General features: G+C 37.5%; 2 protein-coding genes across 2 annotated transcripts; one reads left to right on the plus strand and one right to left on the minus strand.

Moving 5' to 3' along the window:
- Positions 1–896: 896 nt before the first annotated feature.
- LOC126755804 (succinate-semialdehyde dehydrogenase [NADP(+)] GabD-like) lies at positions 897–4403 on the minus strand. The gene is made up of 4 exons (XM_050468529.1): positions 3604–4403; positions 3346–3524; positions 2638–2744; positions 897–1594 (listed from the first exon to the last, which is right to left on the minus strand). The coding sequence occupies exons 1-4, from the start codon at positions 4201–4203 to the stop codon at positions 897–899; spliced, it is 1584 nt and encodes a 527-aa protein (XP_050324486.1). The 5' UTR covers positions 4204–4403.
- Positions 4404–19573: 15170 nt separating this feature from the next.
- LOC126754541 (uncharacterized) lies at positions 19574–22180 on the plus strand. The gene is made up of 6 exons (XM_050466618.1): positions 19574–19922; positions 20074–20424; positions 20493–20628; positions 20708–20874; positions 20932–21097; positions 21163–22180. Exons 1-6 carry the CDS (start codon positions 19683–19685, stop codon positions 21603–21605), a joined length of 1503 nt encoding a protein of 500 aa, XP_050322575.1. The 5' UTR covers positions 19574–19682; the 3' UTR covers positions 21606–22180.
- The last annotated feature ends 809 nt before the right edge of the window (positions 22181–22989 follow it).

Below are 22989 nucleotides of genomic sequence, written 5' to 3' on the forward strand. Positions count from 1 at the left end.
ACCAATGCCAGCATTAATCCATAATTCAAATTCTCGATCCGAGTACGAAGAAGTACTATCTCTAAAGTTTATGAGAGAGCTTAATATTAAAAATATAAAAAAATTTAGCTCTCTAAATTTACTAGTCAAGTCTAGTATGCTAACTCATTTCGGAATTTTGGTTGTTGTTATAATCATAATTATAACTCTTAAAATTCGGACACGGAAAAATGCCGAAATCACTATTCAAAACGCGGAAGCGATTCATATGCCTACAAGAAAAGTAGCAAAACATAAAATTCTTAACGACATACCATACTTTTAAAGACCAATCGGGGACGATTGGAATTTCGGAGGGAAGAGTTAACACAATATAAATTCATATAAATTCGCTGACAACAATGTCTGCACAATTAGGAGTCAACTTACAGTTGAGACTACTATTGCAATCTTAGCTCAATGGAATGCGCTACACGCGCATCCGTTCTCCCGATTATTAGATAGGTGAGCGAAACACGCGCAAACCTAATTTTGATGACTAGGCACTTATAGGGCTCGAGCTAAGCTTGATGGTGGCTTGCAATAGAATTAAGTTTTCAGTTTTGTAATAAAGCTCAACATAAGCACATAGTGCTGCCAAGTAAAAACACATCGTTTTATTTTATGTTATATAAAATTGCTTAAACTACGATCCTCTGGTTGACGTTTTCCCCTTAAATATTTGCCTGGCTTTGATTCTTGCAAGTTGCAAGAGTATAAAATCTTCGGTTGCACCCGAACTTAGCCCTTCCTTACTAGTACTTGTTTAAAAAATTTTTTATTTAAGCTATTATTTTAAATCCTTATTTTTTTTGGTTTCAAATTTTAAATTGTTATGTCATAATTTGACTTTTATTTGGTTATTACATATTATTTATTTATTTATTGTCTTCCGTGTCGAACTTTGCCAATGTAATAACTGGACCGAAGATTTCTTCACGATAAATACGTGATGTACGGTCCACGTCGGTAATGATGGTGGGTGCATAGAAGAGTTCACCGATTTCGTGCAAATGTTTACCACCGCATATTACCTTTGCATGTCTGGAAAGTGCATCTTTCATAAATGCCTCAATTCGCTTTAACTGTGCTGTATTAATGAGTGGACCAACGTCCACACTTTTATCGTATCCCGGACCAATTTTCAAAGCTTCAACTTGTGCTTGCAACTGTTTCAGAAAGTCTTCATACATAGCAGAATGTATGTAAAAACGGTTTGCTGAGACACAAATTTGTCCGCCGTTTCGAAATTTCGATAACATTGCACCCTTCACTGCTTCGGCTATGTCAGCTGATTCGAAGACAATGAATGGAGCATTACCGCCGAGTTCTAACGAAACACGTTTTAGCAAGCCAGCTGATTCACGAAACAAAAGTTTGCCAACTTCGGTGGAGCCGGTGAAAGAGATGCCACACACCAGCGGGCTTTGACAGAAGAGCTCACCGATGGCAGGAGCTCGCCTCGTGGTGATCACGTTGAAAACACCAGATGGTATACAGGCCATTTGGGAGAGTTTGGCGAGTGCCAAACAAGTAAGTGGTGTATTTTCATCAGGTTTGACGACGACTGTGCAGCCTGTAGCATGTTCGATGTTATTAAAAATTAACATACATTTTTTCAAAATTCATGTCGGCACTGCGGCTTATATCGGGTGATTTTTTAAGAGCTTGATAACTTTTTTTTAAAAAAAAAACGCATAAAATTTGCAAAATCTCATCGGTTCTTTATTTGAAACGTTAGATTGGTTCATGACATTTACTTTTTGAAGATAATTTCATTTAAATGTTGACCGCGGCTGCGTCTTAGGTGGTCCATTCGGAAAGTCCAATTTTGGGCAACTTTTTCGAGCATTTCGAATAGCCCGAATTTCTTCGGAAATGTTGTCTTCCAAAGCTGGAATAGTTGCTGGCTTATTTCTGTAGACTTTAGACTTGACGTAGCCCCACAAAAAATAGTCTAAAGGCGTTAAATCGCATGATCTTGGTGGCCAACTTACGGGTCCATTTCTTGAGATGAATTGTTCTCCGAAGTTTTCCCTCAAAATGGCCATAGAATCGCGAGCTGTGTGGCATGTAGCGCCATCTTGTTGAAACCACATGTCAACCAAGTTCAGTTCTTCCATTTTTGGCAACAAAAAGTTTGTTAGCATCGAACGATAGCGATCGCCATTCACCGTAACGTTGCGTCCAACAGCATCTTTGAAAAAATACGGTCCAATGATTCCACCAGCGTACAAACCACACCAAACAGTGCATTTTTCGGGATGCAAGTTCTTGAACGGCTTCTGGTTGCTCTTCACCCCAAATGCGGCAATTTTGCTTATTTACGTAGCCATTCAATCAGAAATGAGCCTCATCGCTGAACAAAATTTGTCGATAAAAAAGCGGATTTTCTGCCAACTTTTCTAGGGCCCATTCACTGAAAATTTCTTGATTGGACTTTCCGAATGGACCACCTAAGACGCAGCCGCGGTCAACATTTAAATGAAATTATCTTCAAAAAGTAAATGTCATGAACCAATCTAACGTTTCAAATAAAGAACCGATGAGATTTTGCAAATTTTATGCGTTTTTTTTTTAAAAAGTTATCAAGCTCTTAAAAAATCACCCGATACTTACCGGCCGCCAAAGCCGCTGCTGCTTTGCATAAGACTAAGGACATTGAAAAGTTCCATGGTGTTATGAGTGCTGCGACACCAAGCGGCTCGCGCAGCGGGAAGAATTTAGTATACCGTCCCAGGATTTCAAGGATAAAAAGGATATGGTCGGATAGAGGAGATTATCCTGATCAAGGATATATATGGTTATAGCCGCAGGAAGCTTATAGTTTAAGAGATATTCGCGTTTAAAATTTAAAATTTGCAGTATTTTAATAACATTTTTTCTATACTTAAAATTAATTTTGCACTTATATTTTTCAATTTTATATACACTAACACATCACTAATTCGTTTGCACACATTTATTTTATATCATATATTGCAAAAATAGCTTTTATTATACATTTAAATTATTGTTGAATTAATATTTAAAAATAACAAATTAATTTCAAACTGTCAAATGATAAGTGTTACCTTATCGACATCATTTTTAAAAATAAATTTGTCAAATAATAAGTGTTGCCTTATCGACATCATTTGTAATAAAGTGAACAGATTATACCCCAACGACGAGAATCAACAACTTATAAAAAATATAAACCTAGTCAGCCCAACACTGGGGTGTATTACATTTTTTTCGCGTAGAACTCCTTTTTGCGTGGGCGGCCTTCGGCCGCGCTTCAAAAAAAAATCACCCTGGTCGAATAAACTCCGGGGTGTACCAAATTTTTTTCGTGAAGAACTGGCGATGAGTTGGCCATCAATGCGTCGTGCTTCCTCGGCAAACCATTCGACAAACGACTGACCATAAGCTACCTCGGATAGTGACTCGGTCAATGGTTTTCCACATTCCGCCGTGGTAATGTTAAATTCAACGCAATGCTGTGAAATCAAGATGTGCCAATTCTGTGAAGAAAACCATTAGAAGTTTCACGAGATATACATATGTATTATACACATAATATATAATTTTCTGCCGACAAACCTTCAGCAACTGCGAGCGCTCACGTGCTGTAATCAACTTCCATTCGGTCGCGTAAAAAGCTCTTGTGTCGTCATCTATCGCTTTTTGCGCTTCGACTGCAGTCATGTCGGGCACACAGCCGATCACTTGCATATCTGCCGGATTTCGAACTCCGAATGTGGCACCGCTGGCAGTGTCCAACCATTCGCCACCAATGTTAGCTTGCTTAAACCAGAGAGAAGTTCTCGATGTGTGAGATTTGTGGTGTAGAGAGCAGCGGAACAATTTACTATTGTACTTTCGGTACAATGTTGAAAAGAGAATATATGTACATTTTTTGTTTTTAATAATATTAGTTTGATTTTTATACTCTCGCAACAATGTTGCTAAGGAGAGTATTATAGTTTTGTTCACATAACGGTTGTTTGTAAGTCCTAAAACTAAAAGAGTCAGATATAGGGTTATATATACCAAAGTCATCAGGGTGACGAGTAGAGTTGAAATCCGGATGTCTGTCTGTCCGTCCGTCCGTGCAAGCTGTAACTTGAGTAAAAATTGAGATATCATGATGAAAGCCATAAATAAAGATATTAAAGTGAAATTTGGCACAAAGGATCGCATTAGGGAGGAGCATATTTGGACGTAATTTTTTTGAAAAAGTGGGCGTGGCCCCGCCCCCTACTAAGTTTTTTGTACGTATCTCGGAAACTACTATAGCTATGTCAACCAAACTCTACAGAGTCGTTTCCTTCAGGCATTTCCATACACAGTTCAAAAATGGAAGAAATCGGATAATAACCACGCCCACCTCCCATACAAAGTTTATGTTGAAAATCACTAAAAGTGCGTTAACGGACTAACAAAAAACGTCAGAAACATTAAATTTTACGGAAGAAATTGCAGAAGGAAGTTGCACTCAGGCTTTTTTTTAAAAATTGAAAATGGGCGTGGCGTCGCCCACTTATGGATCAAAAACCATATCTCAGGAACTACTGAACCGATTTCAATGAAATTCGGTATATAATATTTCCTTAACACCCTGATGACATCTACGAAATATAGGTGAAATCGGTTAACAACCACGCTTTCTTCTAATATAACGCTATTTTGAATTCCATCTGATGCCTTCTCTGTATAATATATAGTACATTAGGAACCAATGATGATAGCGGAATAAAACTTTACAAAAATACGGTATTTGAAAAATATGTAAATGACGTATAATGAAATCTCGATTATCACTTTATCATGCGAGAGTATAAAATGTTCGGTGACACCCGAACTTAGCCCTTCCTTACTTGTTTGTCTTTTATTTTGATATTATGTTTTGTAATGTAAGGGTTGCTAACTACATGACACATTTTTCAAGACGATTTATTTCGAAAACCGTTTATTTTGTTTTGTACAACTCTCGAGATAAACTACTACAAAATAGCTTTAGATCTTACCATATAAAAATGCGATTTTACCCACCTCCTTTTGACTTCCTTCAGGAATTGATCGAAGTGACGATCAAGACGATCAGAATTATATTCTAGGAACTTTCCACCCGAAATATCGGTTAAACATTACAATCGCTGAGCTCTTCAAAAGAAGCAGATTCGGATAGTTCGACTTTAACTTATTTGAGGAAATTATATCTGCATGTTCAATACTAAATCTGTCAAACATGTATATCCAACAAGTTAATGCTGAGCCATCGGATAAGCGATCAACAAGCTCAAGTTGGGTACATCCACTAACCGCAATGAAATTAAGAGATGAGACCAGTTTACATATTCCAAATAAGTAAAAAGAAAATAGCAAAAACAACTGAATAAAACATTTTACTTGAAAAACGCTAAGCGTTCAAAATAATTGTGGCAAATATGTATTTAACAAAGTTCGGACCACAAAAATAGCACAGCAAAACATAAACACACTCAAATAATAAAACATCATCTACAAGGAGCATGAGCACTCTCTGGAAGGATTGTTTTTCTTACAATGATAAAAATTGAGCATAACCTAAAAAATGGGTTTAATGTGGGCACGATTACGATTATTTTGGCGCCGCGATTTGAGGCTATAATCTGAATCTTTTGGATAATTTTTTCAAAACACAACATGTGGCAACTCTGGTATTTGTTATGTCATGTAAATACAAATAAAATGAGAGTGAATTGTATATAAAATTGTGGAACTTTAAATACAAATATCTCGAAAACTATGAGTCTGAGGAGGGTATATGCGTATGCATTTTTTAATCCTGAGGACCTCCTCCATCCATCCGTACCATCAAATCTCGGCGCCAAAGGAATCGTAATATTGCCTTAATGTGAATTAAACTTAATCTAGCTATAAAGTACGAACAATGCATACATCTTTAATAAAAATTAACCAAACCTTAATTTTCTTCAAATTTCAAATTCGTTAATTTAACATTCATGTACATATGTCCTTTAATATATATGTTTTTCTTATATATAAAAATAAGTTGGGTTTTTTGTCTGTTCGCTATAGCTGACTAAATCGTTGCATGAAATGAAAAATGACTTCAACTATTACACTTTAAAGGGAATCCAATGAGGATGGTTTTTAAAAGAAAAATTAAGAAAATGTTCATTTTTAACCGACTTACGAGCGTAAATTTCCAAAAAGTGACTTTTTCATACAAAATCTTGTTTGTTTTGTTTTCCAATTGATTTATTTGTAAATTATTTGAATCATTCCATTTCGGTCAATTGCTTTCTTTATTTCGGCTATCTAAAAGGTAAATTATTAAAAATTATTCAGTGAAAACTTTATGTGTGTTTCTTACAAAGTGATCAATTATAGATTGAAATTTGTCACCATTGCAGGAAGAAGTCGCCCTAATATCGGTCGGCGCTTTTTTTTGCCATCAACATACATTGGCAGACCAAAGCACAGGCACGAGTTCTTCTAGGATGCGATGATATACATGCGGAATAATGGACGGGCGGATTTCTTTGTTACATTTGTTTGCAATGCAAAATGGTCATACCATAGATTTCGGAATTTAGATCGCGGTCAATTAGGAATCGATCGTCATGATGTCACAGCACGACTTTCAAAACATCGATGGTCGATGTTTTATGGACTTTATCTTGAAGCAACGTATATGTGGTGCTGTTAGATACTGGATGAACTCTGTTTAGTGGCAAAAAAGAGGTTTGCCGCACGCAATGGCATATTTCTCTTTGGATGGTGGATGGTGGTTACACCAGATCGAATTGACAAAATCATTTCTGCGGAAATTCCTGATGCAGAGAAAGATCCAGTATTATACGAAGTCATGAAAACCAATATGGTTCATGGACCTTGCGGACACCACAATCCCACTTCGGTTTGCATGTCTGACAATAAATGCACGAAACGCCATCCACGTCCTTTTCTTTAGGAAACGCAATCTGAAAATGATGTAAACTGAAAATGATGGATATCCACTGTATCGGCGTCGCTCACCAGACGACAATGGCAAAACATTCAGCATTCAATTTAGAAGAGTGAATATCAAAGTTGACAACATCGTACCATATTCGAACCTGTTGTCTAATTCAAATTCAAAACTCATTTCAATGTTGCATATTGCAGTTTGGTGAAATCTATTAAATACGTTTGCCAATACGTCTCCAAAGGAAGTAACATAGCGGTTAATGGACTTGAACGATACGGTCGATACGTGAACTGCAATAAAGCCTTTTGTAAGATATTTACTTTTGCAATTCATGAACGTTTTCCGCCAGCAACAGAATTAACATTGACGGGTATTTTCTTAACTTTCGGCAGTGATCCGTTTGCCAGAACATTGCTCTATTCGGAAATGCCTTGATATTATACATGGAATGCATCGTCCAAGAAATAGTTACGCAAAAAGCAAGGCCGACCAGTAAATGGACATACAGGTGTGTTCTCAAATAATACCTTTGGACGAATTTAAACAAGGTGGTTTTCACAGTAAAGTTCGAAGATGGGCAAAATCGGCCCACTGTCACGCCCACAAAATGGCGGAAACCGAAAACCTATTAAAAGTCATAACTAAGCCATAAATAAAGATATTAAAGTGAAATTTGGCATAAAGGATCGCATTTGGGAGGCGCATATTTGGACGTAATTTTTTTGGAAAAGTGGGCGTGGCCCCGCCCCTACTATGTTTTTTGTACATATCTCGGAAACTACTATAGCTATGTCAACCAAGCTCTATAGAGTCGTTTCCTTCAGGCATTTCCATACACAGTTCAAAAATTGGGGAAATCGGATAATAACCACGCCCACCTCCCATACAAAGGTTATGTTGAAAATTACTAAAAGTGCGTTAACTGACTAACAAAAAACGTCAGAAACATTAAATTTTTCGGAAGAAATGACGGAAGGAAGCTGCACTCAGGCTTTTTTTAAAAATTGAAAATGGGCGTGGCGTCGCCCACTTATGGACCAAAAACCATTTCTCAGGAACTACTAAACCGATTTCAATGAAATTCGGTACATAATATTTTCTTAACACCCTGATAACATGTACGAAATATGGGTGAAATCGGTTCACAACCATGCCTTCTTCCAATATAACGCTATTTTGAATTCCTTCTGATGCCTTCTCTGAATAATATATAGTACATTAGGAACCAATGATGATAGCGGAATAAAACTTTACACAAATACGGTATTTGAGCTGAGGTATCCCTTGTGGAAAAATTGTCGTGATCGGACTATAACTTTTCAAGGTCCCTAATATCGAACACGAAGAATTCAGTGCCTAACCTAACCTAACCTAATTTTTCACCGAAAATATCGGTAAATCTCTCAGATATTTTCATGTAATTCAGAGGGCATCATTTTTATATTCTCGCAATAAATTTGCTAATAACGGTATCTTGATTATCACTTTATCATGCGAGAGTATAAAATGTTCGGTGACACCCGAACTTAGCCCTTCCTTACTTGTGTAATCTAGCGCCCCTGTTGGCGCCACCGATATGTCGACGCGTTATAATCTGCTATATTTATCCATTATCCAGTAAGAATTTCATGACATTTCCTTCATTGGAAGTGAAGTTATTGCATTTTAAGTGTCATCATTTTGGTGTTATCGCTGCGAAAATAAGCTTCGAACAAAGAGCCAACAATAAATTTTATTTTAAAATTGGTAAAACTTTTACCGAAACGTTTCAATTGCTGAAACAAGTTATGGCGATGATTGCCCATCCCGTAGCAGAGTGCACGAGTGAGTTCAACGCTTTCAAAATGGTCCTGAGGACATAAATGACGATCACCAATGACTCAAATGTGGGCCAATCAAAATCCGTGATCACCGGAAATTCCATCGAAACTGTGAATGAATGCGTCAAAAATCAGCCGAAATCATCAATAAAATTAATGGAAATGGAATTAAACATCTCCAAAACATCGATTTATCGCATTTTGGCCGAATATTTGATGTGACACTTGCATAGTTCCTTTTCGGAAAAATGCATTTGCCCATGAAAAGAAAGCGTTATGCAGACGTAGACGTAGAGGCCATTCAAAAAGCTTGGACCGGCATATTGGCGTCCATACAGGCCAACGAACTAAAACACTCTTTCGACACGCTTTTGGAGCGTGAAGAAAGCTGTATTGAAGCAGAAGGAGACTATCTTGAATAAAATAAATTGATTTCGCCGAAAAAACTATTTGTCCTGTTTTTTTTCCTGTCCTCTTTACTTCGGAACGCACCTTGTATAATACACCTGAAAAACGGCGATTACTTCTACCTTCAGTTGCTATTGATTAATGTCCGCGGTTCAACTTCATTTGAGTCATTGCGTGCTGTGAATGGTACGATGTGTGCAACTTTTGAGAAGCATGCTAGCAATTATAATTGCTGGTACATTATAATCAATGGAATCAAATGATGGACGATGCGATAGCTACTTCGCATGCCACTGAAGTTCGCATACTTTTCGCGAAGATCATTTCGACATATCTGCCTTCAAATCGGCGTCAATTATGGGATACGAACAAAACTGACATTGTTGAAGACATTTTGCATCGTATTCGCTAAAAATTGGAAAAAGGCAAATTTCGATTGAAACTTTCAGTGGTTTAATATCACCACCTTTGTCAATTCACTTCAACGAAAGATGAACTCGTCATGAATGTTTATCCCAACATTGACCAAATTATCGTAACTATGATTGCTTGAGTCTCGCGCAATTTTTGCTGCCAAAAACATCGATGTTAATGAATTAAACTGAAAGATTCCCGGAGGTTGGCGGTCATACAAATCGATCAAATTTCTAAATTCCTTGGAGAGGCTTGGAATGTCACCATTTCATGCGCCGAGACTGTGTAAAGGAACCCGACTGTATTCCTTTGAATTCCAACGACTTTCCATTTCAATTCAAACGTATTCAGTTGCCAGGGATTTACATTTGCGATGACAATCAACAGGACACAAGAATAGTCGCTAGAACTGTGTGGCATAAATCTAGAAATGCCATGTTTTTCTCACGGCCAGCTAAACGTGGCCTGCTCAAAAGTTGGAAATCTTCTCTGTACATTAACGCACCGGAACAGAAACCAAAAATTTTTTTTTATCAAGCTGCGTATGTAGACTATAGTGGCCAGTGATTTCTTCCTCTTGTCTTTCTAACCCTATATAAAATTGTATATTACCAGGTTACCGCATTGAAATGGGCGTTTTTATGAAAATTAAATATTGATTTTGAGTGGGAAAATAAAAAAAGTATGGACTTTTCCCACATTATGACCACTTTTCTCTCAATTCGTAGATGCCATGCCAATAGAAATGTTTGTCTTTTGAAGTAAACCAATCAGACACAAAATTTTGGCTTGTGCTTAGGGATTGAAGTGCTGCTCAGCCAATGCGTGTCCCATCAATGAAAACAAATGGTAATCGGAGACCAAGTTTGGTAAATACGGCGGATAGAGTACCAGATCCCAGCCAAGTATTTTGATTGTATCCTGAACATATTTTGCTCCGTGTGCAGGTGCATTGTCGCGTAACAAAATTACTTTGCCGTGTCTTCTGGCCCATTCCAGTCGTTTTTCGATCAACGCATCATTCAAATTTATCATTTGTTGCATTTGTTGTCTGTAGCGATTAATGTTAGCAGTTTCACCAGGGTTTAGAAGCTCATGACATACCACACCCATTTCATCTCACCAAACACACAGCATTGCCTTCTTACCGTATCGATATGTTTTTACAGTCGATGTTAATGGATAATCTCATGATTTTCTCTCTCTAGCAATCTTAAAATAAATAAACTTTTCATCGTCAGTAACTATTCCAATTCGATGTAAAACTGTTTTTCTTTGAAGTAAAAAAAATTTCACAAGTGTTTTTTCAGTTTTCCATTTGTCCTTCTTTCAATTCACGTGACACCCTTTCTCCATATTTTTGGAGCTTTGCCATGCTTTCAAACGGTCTGAAATTGTTTGTTGTGCAACATTTAACATGTCTGCCATTTGCTTTAGACTCGAAGTATCATAGTATTCATCTAATATTGCTTACAGTTCGGCGTCTTCAAACTTTTTTGGTAGACTTCCACGTTCATCATTTTTCAAATCAATATCATTCTCTCTGAACCGTAAAACCATCTTTGGCTTGTTGCTTTGATAGAGCATGATCACCATATTCATATATGCATTATGTGCGAGACTGTAGCACTTTTCTTCAAATGGAAACCAAAAGTTAATGCTTTCGGATAATGACACTATTCGGTACACAATCAGACATTTCCAATTTTATCCCTAACAATACATGTCTACCGAATTTCCAGGCTGACATTGACATTGATGATATCAATATCAGTTGTGCAGCCCGAATTATTTTCTCCAGCAGCAGATTGAAAAAGTCGCACGATAGTCGCCTAGTCTGAAACCCCATTTGGTATCGAGCGGCGCGGAGAGGTCCTTCCCGATCCTGACGGAGTTTTTGTTGTTGCTCAACATCAGTTTACACAGCCGTATTAAATTCAGACATCGCAGCATAAAGGCAGCTCCTCTCGTGCTGTCGAAAGCAGCTTTGAAATCGACAAAGAGGTGGTGTTTGTCGATTCTTCTTTCACGGGTCTTTTCCAAGATTTGGCGCATGGTGAATATCTGGTCGGTTGTTGATTTTCCAGGTTTAAAGCCACACTGATAAGGTCCAATCAGTTTGTTGACGGTGGGCTTTAATCTTTCACACAATACCATCGAAGACACCTTATGTGCGATGTTGATGAGGCTTATCCCACGGTAGTTGGCGCAGATCGTGGGGTCTCCGTTTTTGTGGATTGGGTAGACCATACTTAAATTCCCATTTTTTTTTGTGCTTTTTTGACGGGGTTAGATCGTAAAAACAGCCCTTGTTCGGATAAAATCCGAGTCAGTTCCGGTGCGCAGAACCGGCTGTCGTGGGAATCGTTTGGCATGCTTTCGTTCGACAATATTTTACAATTACAAAGAAGCTGATACATGCTCCTTATCAGTCCTTCGCCACCGTGTTTGAATAGCTCGGCCGGCAATCCACCGAACCCCGCTGCTTTGTTGTTCTTCAGGCGGGTAATTGCTATTCGAACTTCTTTATGGTCGAGCAAAGGAACGTCTGCTCAATCGTCATCGATTGGCGAATCGGGTTCGCCTTCTTCTGGCGTTGTAGTCTCACTGCCATTCAGCAGGCTGGAGTAGTGTTCCCTCCATAATTTAAGATCACGCTTGGGTGTTCTACAAGAGTATGCTCAGGTATTGAAACCTTCTGTTAGCCGCCACATTTTTTCATAGAACTTTCGAGCCTTACCCTTGTCTGCCAGCTTATCAAGCTCTTCATACTCACGTATTTCGGCCTCTATTTTTTTATGTCTACAAATGCGTTTCGCTTCCTTCTTCATCTCTCGGTCTGTTTTTTCTCCTCTGCGACACGGCACTCCTCGTCGTACCAGCTGTTCTTCTGCATTTTCCGAAAACCAATGGTTTGGGTTGCAGCTGTACGTACGGAGTTTGAAATGCCGTCCCACAGTTCCCTTATACCGAGTTGTTGATGAGTGCTCTTAGAGAGCAAGAGTGTAAGCCGAGTAGAAAATCGTTCGGCTATCCGTTGTGATTGCAGCTTCTCGACGTCGAACCTTCCTTGTGTTTTTTGGCGTTTGTTTTTTGCTGCACAAAGGCGGGTGCGAATCTTGGCTGCAACAATATAGTGGTCCGAGTCGATGTTAGAACCTCACGCACATCTTAAACACTGGAGACGTGTCTTCCGTCTAACACAACATGATCGATCTGGTTATTGGTTTTTCGATCCGGACACAGCCAGATGACTTGATGAATCTTCTTATGCTGGAATCTAGTACTATAGATAACCATATTTCGGGACCCGGCAAAGTCGATCAACCTCAGCCCATTTGGTGATGCTTCGTCGTGGAGGCTAAATTTACCGACCGTCGTGCCAAAGATACTTTCTTTGCTCACCCTGGCGTTAAAATCGCGAAGCACGATTTTGACATCGGGGCGAGGGCAGCTCTCATAAGCGCTCATATAAGGCATATTTGGTCCCATCGTCCTTCTCTTCCGGCGGGGCGTGGGCGCAAATCAGCGATATGTTGAAGAACCTCGCTTTGATGCGGATTGTGGCTAGACGTTCATTCACCGGAGTGAATGGTAGTACTCGGCGACGGAGTCTCTCTCCCACCACAAATCCCACATCAAACTTTCGCTATTTTATATGGCCACTATAGTAAATGCCACAAGGACCTACTTATTTCGTTTGCGATGGTCGTCATCAAAAAGGGGGTTACTAATGCGAGGCTGATTGTAAATTTTCATTGGGGGTGTTTATTTACGTGGCGGGTCCAAAACCCAGCCCACAACCCTATGTAGAGGATGTTTCGCCTTCTCACTTTAGCTCGCCTTCAAACGGATGTTCTTAAGCTACCCAGAGGATACTTGGTTAAAAACCGGAAGTCGTGAGCTGCTTGAGCCATATGTAAAATAATCGTTTCTGTCAACTTCCAAGAGAATGGCGATTAGAGAACTTTCATCACTTGCGTGAACACACACAAGTGTTGAGTGAGGTGGAAGTGTTGTTTTGCGCTCTTGTTTAGTTTTTCATAGTAAAATCACTTTTGATTTGGCTTAAGACTTACCGGAATTCCGGACTATCCACGTGGATACTAAATCTAAAGAAATAGATAAGTACAATTTAATGTAAACAAACATTTTTTGCAAATACACTTCGTGGTAAATTTCTAAATTTTTTGTTGTAATTTTATTATTTCCCCTACTAACAGCGAATCAAACGAGTGGTTATTTTTTTTTAATTTTCCGCTTATTCGCATTTTTCTCCTTTTCGTTTTGCTTTTGGTTTAGGCATTGCCAATCATATAACCATATAAATTAGGTTTTAGCAGCAGGGACTGAACGTACTCATTGACAAGTGTGCCCAACTATTTTCTCACTGTTGTATGGCCTCTGAGAATAGGAGGCGTACATCAGAGAATCCTTTTTGGAGGAGTTCTAAAATTTTGAGAACGCCCCTTAACGGCAGAAATAAGGAATCCACCGCTTCTGGACCAACATTTAGTGATGAAACTGCTGACCGGGCAAGCAAAAATGAAGAAAAATCATTAAATCATGAATCCGCCAACGACTTTAACAAGCTGGGTTGAAAAATAAAAGAGTTGGAAAATATGATGGCTGGTCAAAGGCACGTAAACCAGGCTATGCGCGATTTATTGAGTAGTTATATAACAAAGCCGAGAAACCGGAAAAAAAATTATGATTGAGAAAGAACACAGCTTTCTCATATTTCTAAAGAGCTGAATACCCAAAAGCGGCTGCGAGAAGCATCGGGCGAACTACCCCCCACAAAAAAGCCAAAAAAGGCTATTGAAAAGGTGAAACAAATGACCAGTGAGGTCACGAAAGTAATAGATATTACAAGTCAACATAACGCATGTGAAAAATGGCTGGATGTTGTTTAGAATAGGAAGCCGATTGAAAAGAAAATAAGAACGAAACCGGACGCTATCATAATAACAAAAAAGAAAGGTGCGTCGAATGCTGATATTCTAAGGAAGATAAAAAGCGAGAGCGGTCTTGAAAAGTTGGGATCAAACGTGACTTACATAAGAAAAACGATGAAAGGAGACTTACTGATTGTACTAAAAAATCAGGTGGACAAGAGAGCCGAATCACTCCAAAACGTCTTAAAAGAAGCGGTGGGTGAAATGGCGCTTATACAGCCAAAAACTCATAGCGTCACAATAGTGTGTAAGGATTTAGAAGAAATTACTACACCTTAAGAAATCTGCGAAGCCCTAAAAAAAGAGTGTGGAATCCAAAACCTGGAGAAATCAAGCGTCAAAAGTATGAAAAAAATCCGTAGAGGCACACTGATAGCGCTTGTATGCCTACGTGCTCAGGATGCTAAAGCTGCATTAAAATTAGGCAAAGTTAAGATAGGTTGGTCGATCTGTTGCCTTCGAGAATACTCGCCTATTCCCAGATGTTATAAGTGTTTCCACCTGGGTCACATGGCGCGTAACTGCTGCAGTTTGACAGACAGATCTTCTCAATGCACACGTTGTGAAACTGCGGGTCATTTAGCAAAGGTATGCAAAAACGTTCCGATCTGCATGCTCTGCAAAGGGGAACACACAGCGCATAACTGTTTCACATGGGCGAATATACAGGGGATATATTTTGTAATTTGCTATGCTCGTCCCAGCGCAGCAATTACAGAATTTGAAGATTTCCTCTTAAGACTGTCTTTAGAAATCAGAGGCAAAACTCCAATTGTAATAGCGGGGGGTTTTAATGCATTGTCAGATTTCTTATGCCAAGCGACGAAACGAAGCTGCAGAGTCACCCCCGTTAGTCACAGAAGAGGAGCTCCTGGCCATAGCAAAGAAAATAAAAAAACAAAAAAACACCTGGATTAGATGGCATACCTAAAAGAGCCCTGATGGAAGCTTTAAGCTCAAAACCTCAACTGTTTGCTAAAATGTTCAACGCTTGTATATAGGAAGAGGTGATACTTGACTCGTGAAAAGTACAGCGTTTGTTTCTGCTCCCAAAACCAAAAAACACACCTGCAGAACATTCATCGTACCGACCTTTGTGTATGCTCGACACAATGGGTAAAGTGTACGAAAGTATAGTACGAAACCGCTTGGAGTTAGCAATGCAGTAAGCCGGCGGATATCAGAGAGACAATACGGCTTTATAAAAAAGAGATCCACTATTGACGCACTACGAGAAATCATCGATACTGCGAAATGTGTGTGTAAGTGGGAAAAGATGGAAAGGTTGCACAAAAAAGTACTGCGCTCTGATTACCTTGGATGTCCAGAATGCGTTCAACACGGCAAAATGGGCACATATAATCAAAGCCCTGGAAAAAATTCGCGCCCAAGAATACCTCATACGGGTTATTTTAAAAATAGAAGGCTAATTTATGATACGAACGTAGGAGCCAGGAGCTACTCTATCTCGAGTGGAGTAACCCAGAGGCCAGTGTTAGGCCCGCTGTTATGGAACCTCATGTATGACGGGGTGCTAAGAAGGGAGCAACCAAAAGATGTGAAACTAATAGCGTATGCGGACGACCTCATGGTGGTAGCAGTGGCAAAACAATTAGTCGACCTAAGAAACAAATGCAATGAGTGCGTAAATGATCTACGGCAGTCTCTACTGTGAGACTGGAACTGGCGGAGCAAAAAACTGAAATTTTACTCATAAGCACCAGGAAGGTACAAGAACAAATAGAGCTCACTATAGGGGAGTGCGAGATTACTTCACAGTCGCAGCTGAAGTATCTGGGAGTAATATTGGATTCCAAATTAAAATTTAAGGAACACCTGGAGTATTCTTCCAGTAAAGAAACCAAAATATATAATGCTCTATCAAGAATGATGACCTATACAGGCTGTGTGCGTTCCAGCCGGCGATTCTTAATAGCGAAAGCAATGAGTTCCGTAATACTCTAAGCAGAACTAGTATGGATACAGGCAATGAATAAAAAGCGTATTCTAAAAAAATAATTGCGGTGCATAGGCTTTCTGCAATCCGAGTAATAAGTGCTTTCTGGACTATATCAATTGATGCTGCTGAAATATTACCCAATATGACAACCATTGACATCAGCTATCAGCGCCTAAAAGAGTATCGACAAGGACAGAGGAGAGAAACAAAAGCACTAAAATGTGGCAGGACTCATCGACTCATACCGGACATCCACACGTGGATACACAGACGACATGGCGACCTAGACTTTTATCTGACCCAAGTACTTAGTGGACGCGCGTGCTTTAGAAACTACCTTTACAGATTCCACAATGACATTCGTCCGTACTGTCGACAAAGAGTATATAGAAAACTCTGAAAATGTACTATTTCATTGTCCACTATACCACGAAAAAACTAAAAACCACACTCGGTGGTAGCTTTACGGTCGATAATCTAACGACACTCATGTATCAGTCGACAGATAAATGGAAAGCTGTTAGCGAAGTGTCAGCATTCATAACGACAAAACTAAGACATTTTCAACAGACAAGGCGTCCGTCAGTCCGCGCAATAGGGGAGACATAAATGTCCTGTCCCTTCCACGAAGTAATACTTATTCAGTGGTTCCGTGGGAGAGTCTTGAGTTGGGAGTAGGTTATGTTTAGCAGATTAAAGTTCCGCACTTCGGCTTTCGATACTATAAAAAAAAAAAAAAACAAACATCACTCCACTAAAATTTAAATGAACTAAAAATTAATATTTTAATCAGTTTTTACATATAATCAGCCTACAGTGCAACACAACTCAGCGCCAGTAATCAACAATTAAAATTTCCTGCTCTATTTGTATTGTTATCGTGCCGTGGTTAGAGTTGTCACAGTGTGGCAAAAACAAATGAATATACAAACATGTATCTGGTATACATTTATATGTAAATACAGTTCACTTAGCGAGAAAAAAGTTGAAATGAGAGGTAAATCAGATAGATGGGAAGAGGAGAGCGGCAGAGAAGTAATCAGAAGAATACGCCCAAAACTATTTGTGTTGTGTTTTGTAGCGGTTGATTTTGCAGAGGGGGAAGTGCAAAGACACAATTTAGCGCAATTTCAACAGCAGCACCGCAAACAACAATTAATACTTATGAATATGCATTTTAGTGCAATCACAAAGTCACTGCAACATAAAATATCTTGGATTTTTGGTTAGAAATATGAAACACGAATTTGCCGACAAGCCCACTAGGGAGAGTGCCACATCCCACTTGAAAGAGCAACACCATCTACATGCTTCTGCCTCCGACGCCCTGAAAGGGCGTGCCACAATAATTTTGACTTCTCGCAACAGTAACTTTTCCTGGACACCCATATCGTTTATTTATGCGCTTGCCTGCCGGCATCAACTCCTTCCCCGCGCTTGCGTACTCTGCCATGAGGCTGAAATATTACTCAGAGCACATTTTCACTTATTTATATTTACTTGTTTAGTGCATAGAGTGCTCTGCATATCAGTTAACCGTCGCACCAATCCCTCGTCCATATTTATGCAAATTGTATGAGCGTAAATTATGTCTGCACATATTCCTGTGCATGTGGGTTTCTGTCTGTATGCTGGGGTAGCTGGCTTTAATGAAGGTTTAAGGGAATCGGCATCGGCCAATTATGCTTTCTTAACAATAATTGTTTGAGCTGCGTGCAGCTACGTTGTCGTAAAAACACATGGGCGCCTAAAAGTAGGTTACGCTACTGATACCATGGCTGCTGACTTATGGAATTTCTTGCTGCAAGCGGTAAAGCCACGATAGAAAGCGAATTGTGTTGTGCAAAATGTTTGTATAATTTAATAATGTTGCGAGCTTTTATTGTTGTTGCCAGAGTGCTGTAATTTCCTTGCATTTTCAATAGAATGTTTACAGTAGTTAAAGTAACTTATGAGTACATTAATTATGTGCTTGCATAAATTCAGTGTATATTCCTGCAAAATAAAACTAAACAAATGGAACGACAAAGAATGAAAAGCTAACAAAATTTGCATTAACATTTGTCACCCTGCTCTTGGCTGATACTTTGGTTACTTTTTTAATATTTCTGACTAAGTTAGTCTATGTAGGGGAATTTAAACTATGTTTGCAGCATACATTTTTTAAATTTGCTTTAGATTTATTTTCACTTAACGCACTTAAGTAAATTTAGGTAGGAAAGAAAATTTAACTCCATTGAGTATACAGTTATTTAATTAAGCTCGAAGGTCTTGTGTATGCAAAATATGATATTTCGATATTGGCCTTGGGCCATTTCATCCATCCATAAATCAGCACCAACCTCAAACGCTGTGTTTTTACAAAAATTTGGACTGAAAACATTTTAATACCTCTATAGTACCATCAGATTAAAAACATGTACTATTTAAAGTTCACCCGAGTCTTCGAAAGTACATAGAAGTACAAATATCAGGAGAAACTCTCTTTCTATTTTCAAAGCTGTGGAGGAGATACTAGAGGATGAGATAAGTACTAATTCACTCCATTAGCACATTTAATATTTTTAGTGCTGAAGATTTCAATTGAAAAACAAATACAACACAGAGCCAAAAACTTCACCTATAATCAATAAGATTGACTTCTAAAAAAGCTTTTCGGGCAAGGAGAGCTAGGGGGGAAAAAATTGAAGAAAATTTTACTAGAAAGTCTTCTTAATTTTAGCCTATATTTCTTCTAAAATATCTTGAAAAGGAAACCGGCTGAAAATAAAAAGATAACTTCTTATTTTTTAATTTGTTTTTGTAATTTTGTCAAAAAATTCAATTGTAAGAAGAAATCTATTTTTATGAGAAAACTATTAAACAGCAAATCAATAAGGACATCCACTTATTTTTACTAGAACCTTATTAAATTGATTAAAACGAAAAACCTTTTATTTTTAAAAGAGTTCTTATTAATTTAAAATTTGCTATTAACGTCTCAAAATGCTTACATACATACATACATATTAATGTTTGTATATTGCATCAGCCAATTTAAAAAAATTTTACTTGGCGACAGTGATATTCTTTTTATCCCGTTGCTTTGTTGTGCGTGCCTTTTTATCCCGTTACTTTTTTGTGAAGTTGCATATAACATGTAAATGGCACATGCCACATTTCAGTTGCTCTTGTGTTGTATTGCTTGCTGGTTGTGCTCCAAAAATTATTATACGGATATTATATTCAAAATGTGCGATATTCATGAGGAATTCTTGGAATTATTAATGTCTTGGGAGAGACAAATTGACGACGTTGACGCTTTTTTCGATAGATGTGACGCAAAATATTTCGGAGAACGCATAAAATTTAAAGCCGGTTTGAGGGAGTGGCGAACAAAAAAGGTAAGATGATTCTTTTATTTTTAAATTATCAATTCAGTTCGGCTAGGAAAAAAATCAGTTAGTACTTACTTTTATAGTAAAATTTAAAGAACTACACACTCAGTCATTCACTCGCAAACTCACTGAATTATAACTTATTTCTGTTTTTAAGGGTATTCCATTTATTTGTGACCAGGAGACACAAACTGCAAACACCAAAGTCTTAGATTGGCTGGAAAAAATATCCAGTGATTTGGCTTCCGTCAAATCGGGAGAATGTAGTATGCTACCTTGTTCGCCTCAAACGAAGAATTTCAATCTGCGCGAGCTTTTAAAAACGTCAGTAAAGGGACAACTTGCTTTAAGTTATCAAGAAAGGCACGGCTACTTGGACAGTAGAAACCAAAAAAATATAACACATTGTATCGTTGACAACTACATTGGTTTAGGACGCAAAATGCAATACTCAGATATGAGGGAATGGGCGAATGAAATTGTTGCGGTATTTCCTAAAGAAAAGAAGGTAATTGCACGTATACGATTACAACTACTAAAAACTTACAAAAATTTTTTGTTACTCTTATATATTAGGAATTTTACTTTTGGGAAAGAAAAATGGGAAAAAAGAATCCGAGTGGTAAATTGTTCTCGCGTTGGGCTAATGTCATAAAGCTGGAAAGCAAAGCCAATTCTGCTACTCAGGAAGCTCATGAAGATGTTTTTGACGGTATGCAATACTTTTTACCCCTACTTTATAAAATAATTTGTTGTTTTAACAATATTTAATTGAACTTCTTGCACTGCAGACAACGTTTTGGAAACAAAGTGTTGGTTGGCACATAACTGCACACCTTGGGAAAAAGTTAAAAAGTTTTGGGTAGATACATGCACGCTTAGAAATAAATGTAAGGGATCTCTGTCGGATTTGCTAGCAGACTGGCCGCGCTACAATGATTTTAACGGTTACGAATTGGTAAGAAAAAAGCACAAAGTATTTATTTTCAAATAAACATTTATTCAATTATAACAGGTTGATATTGATTTTAATGCCATGCATCCAGATATTGGAAACGAGCTGTTCTTAAAACTTGACAAGTTCTATAAAGTAATCCTTCCTATCTTAAATGCGGAAGTAAAAGACCAAGCCAGCCGAGAGTTAATACTTTCGAAACTCCTTTACAAAGATTTATCAAATGGTAAGAAAACATGAAAACTATACAATATTAAAATATTAATATATTGAATTAATTTATAATTTCAGATTCTAAATATTGCATTGTGTTGTTACTGCTCCATGCGGTTCTTCAACCACAGCGTCACAGTAAAACCCACAAACCAACGATTGGTGACGCTCAATCAGAGTTTATAACACTAGCAACTACACCAAATGATATATTACCAAAGATTTCGTCCAAAATTGAGCAATACGCGATTAAAAAACAGCAATTGCAGCCTCACATCATTGCAGTAGGTGAGGACTATACAAGTATATCAGAATTCTTTATATTTTGCGACGGGCTTAAGTGGAAGTGCCCGACTTTAATGAAATGCGTCGACTGTATTATAAAGTTAAGTTATGTATTCCAAATTGAGTATTCCCATAATGGCAAGCAAGTTTGGGTATTTTTAGAACAATACTTTTTTGGGCTTAAGTCTGAAGATTTTCCTTCAGTTTCAAATTTACTCAGCAAGTTAGATAACTAATTTTTTATTTTCTTTCTTTTCTTTTTAATTGTTAAAAATGTCCAAATTTGCTTGCTATTTATGTCACAAACCCCACTTAACTTCATATTTACTTATAAATCATATAAGAGAAGATCATGGGCTTCAGTCCATAGCAAAATATGTTTGCAATGAGGAAAATTGCAATCAAATATTTCACAATGTGTATAGATTCCGAAAACACTTAGAAAAGCATAAAACTGTGAGTTTTTCCTCGGTAAATCATGATTTAGGTCAATCTTTAGTTTCACAAGAGCCACTTACACAATTACAGTATGTGATTTCTTAATAAGCGAAAATAATATAAGTATTGTAGTGAAAAGTCATAGTTGTCTAAATTTTTCTGAGAGATTCCAATCATATTTGGTTGGCAGTGAAAAACATAATTACACTCTCATCAAATTTAATTATTTAGATGGTCCGCCAATAGATTTTTATGTTTTAAATAATGGTCTTAAAGTTATAAGAGCTAAAAAATATTGGTAAAAATACCTTTAATTTTCTATTAATGTTATAAGAATTATAAGTTTTTCAAATATTTATGTTATAAAAATTACAAGGAAATATGTAAAGTCAATTTTAATTATAATACATATACGTAAGTATTTAAACTAGCTATAGCTATGCTAATGCTGAATTAATAAATAAAAAAAAAAAAACAGTTTAAAAAAAAACTGGTGTTATATTTATTTTCAGAAAGTATTAATTTCAATTTAGGAGAAAATAATATCAAATTGATAAGATCATCGGCTTGTTAAAATTAAGATGATGTTCCAATAATAATTAAGACTCCCATCTTATTTATGTTAAGGAGAGTTTCTGCTTAGTTTTACAGGTTATCTACTTGATTTTATTAAGAAGCGTTTCCTCTTAATTCTAAGGGTCACCTTATTAATTATATTGAAAAGTTTTCACCTTAGTTTTATAGGTTATCTATTACATTTAACTGAAAAGGATTTCATCTAAATTCTACCCGTCATCTGCTAAATTATATTGAAAAGGTGTTCACCTAAGTTTAATGTTTTATCTTCACATTTTTATTAAAAGGAGATATCCAGTAATAATAAGATGGGCATCTTATTGGAGAGAAAATGAAAGGAAATCTTCTAAACTTTGTTCTATTTTACAGGGCATTTTAGGTGGCCATTTCGCTCTGTGAAGGCAACACATGTTCTCGCTATTACTCAATAATTGCTGGTAGCGACTTAAGTTTTCGAAATTATTTCTCTTCTGTCGTGAATTAGTATATTGCGAACTTTTAGTTTTAATAAACAATTTTCAATAATAACAAGTAAGGAAGGGCTAAGTTCGGGTGTCACCGAACATTTTATACTCTCGCATGGTAAAGTGATAATCGAGATTTCAT

The sequence above is a fragment of the Bactrocera neohumeralis genome, chromosome 4 (genome assembly GCF_024586455.1).
Source record: "Bactrocera neohumeralis isolate Rockhampton chromosome 4, APGP_CSIRO_Bneo_wtdbg2-racon-allhic-juicebox.fasta_v2, whole genome shotgun sequence".
NCBI lineage: Eukaryota > Metazoa > Arthropoda > Insecta > Diptera > Tephritidae > Bactrocera > Bactrocera neohumeralis.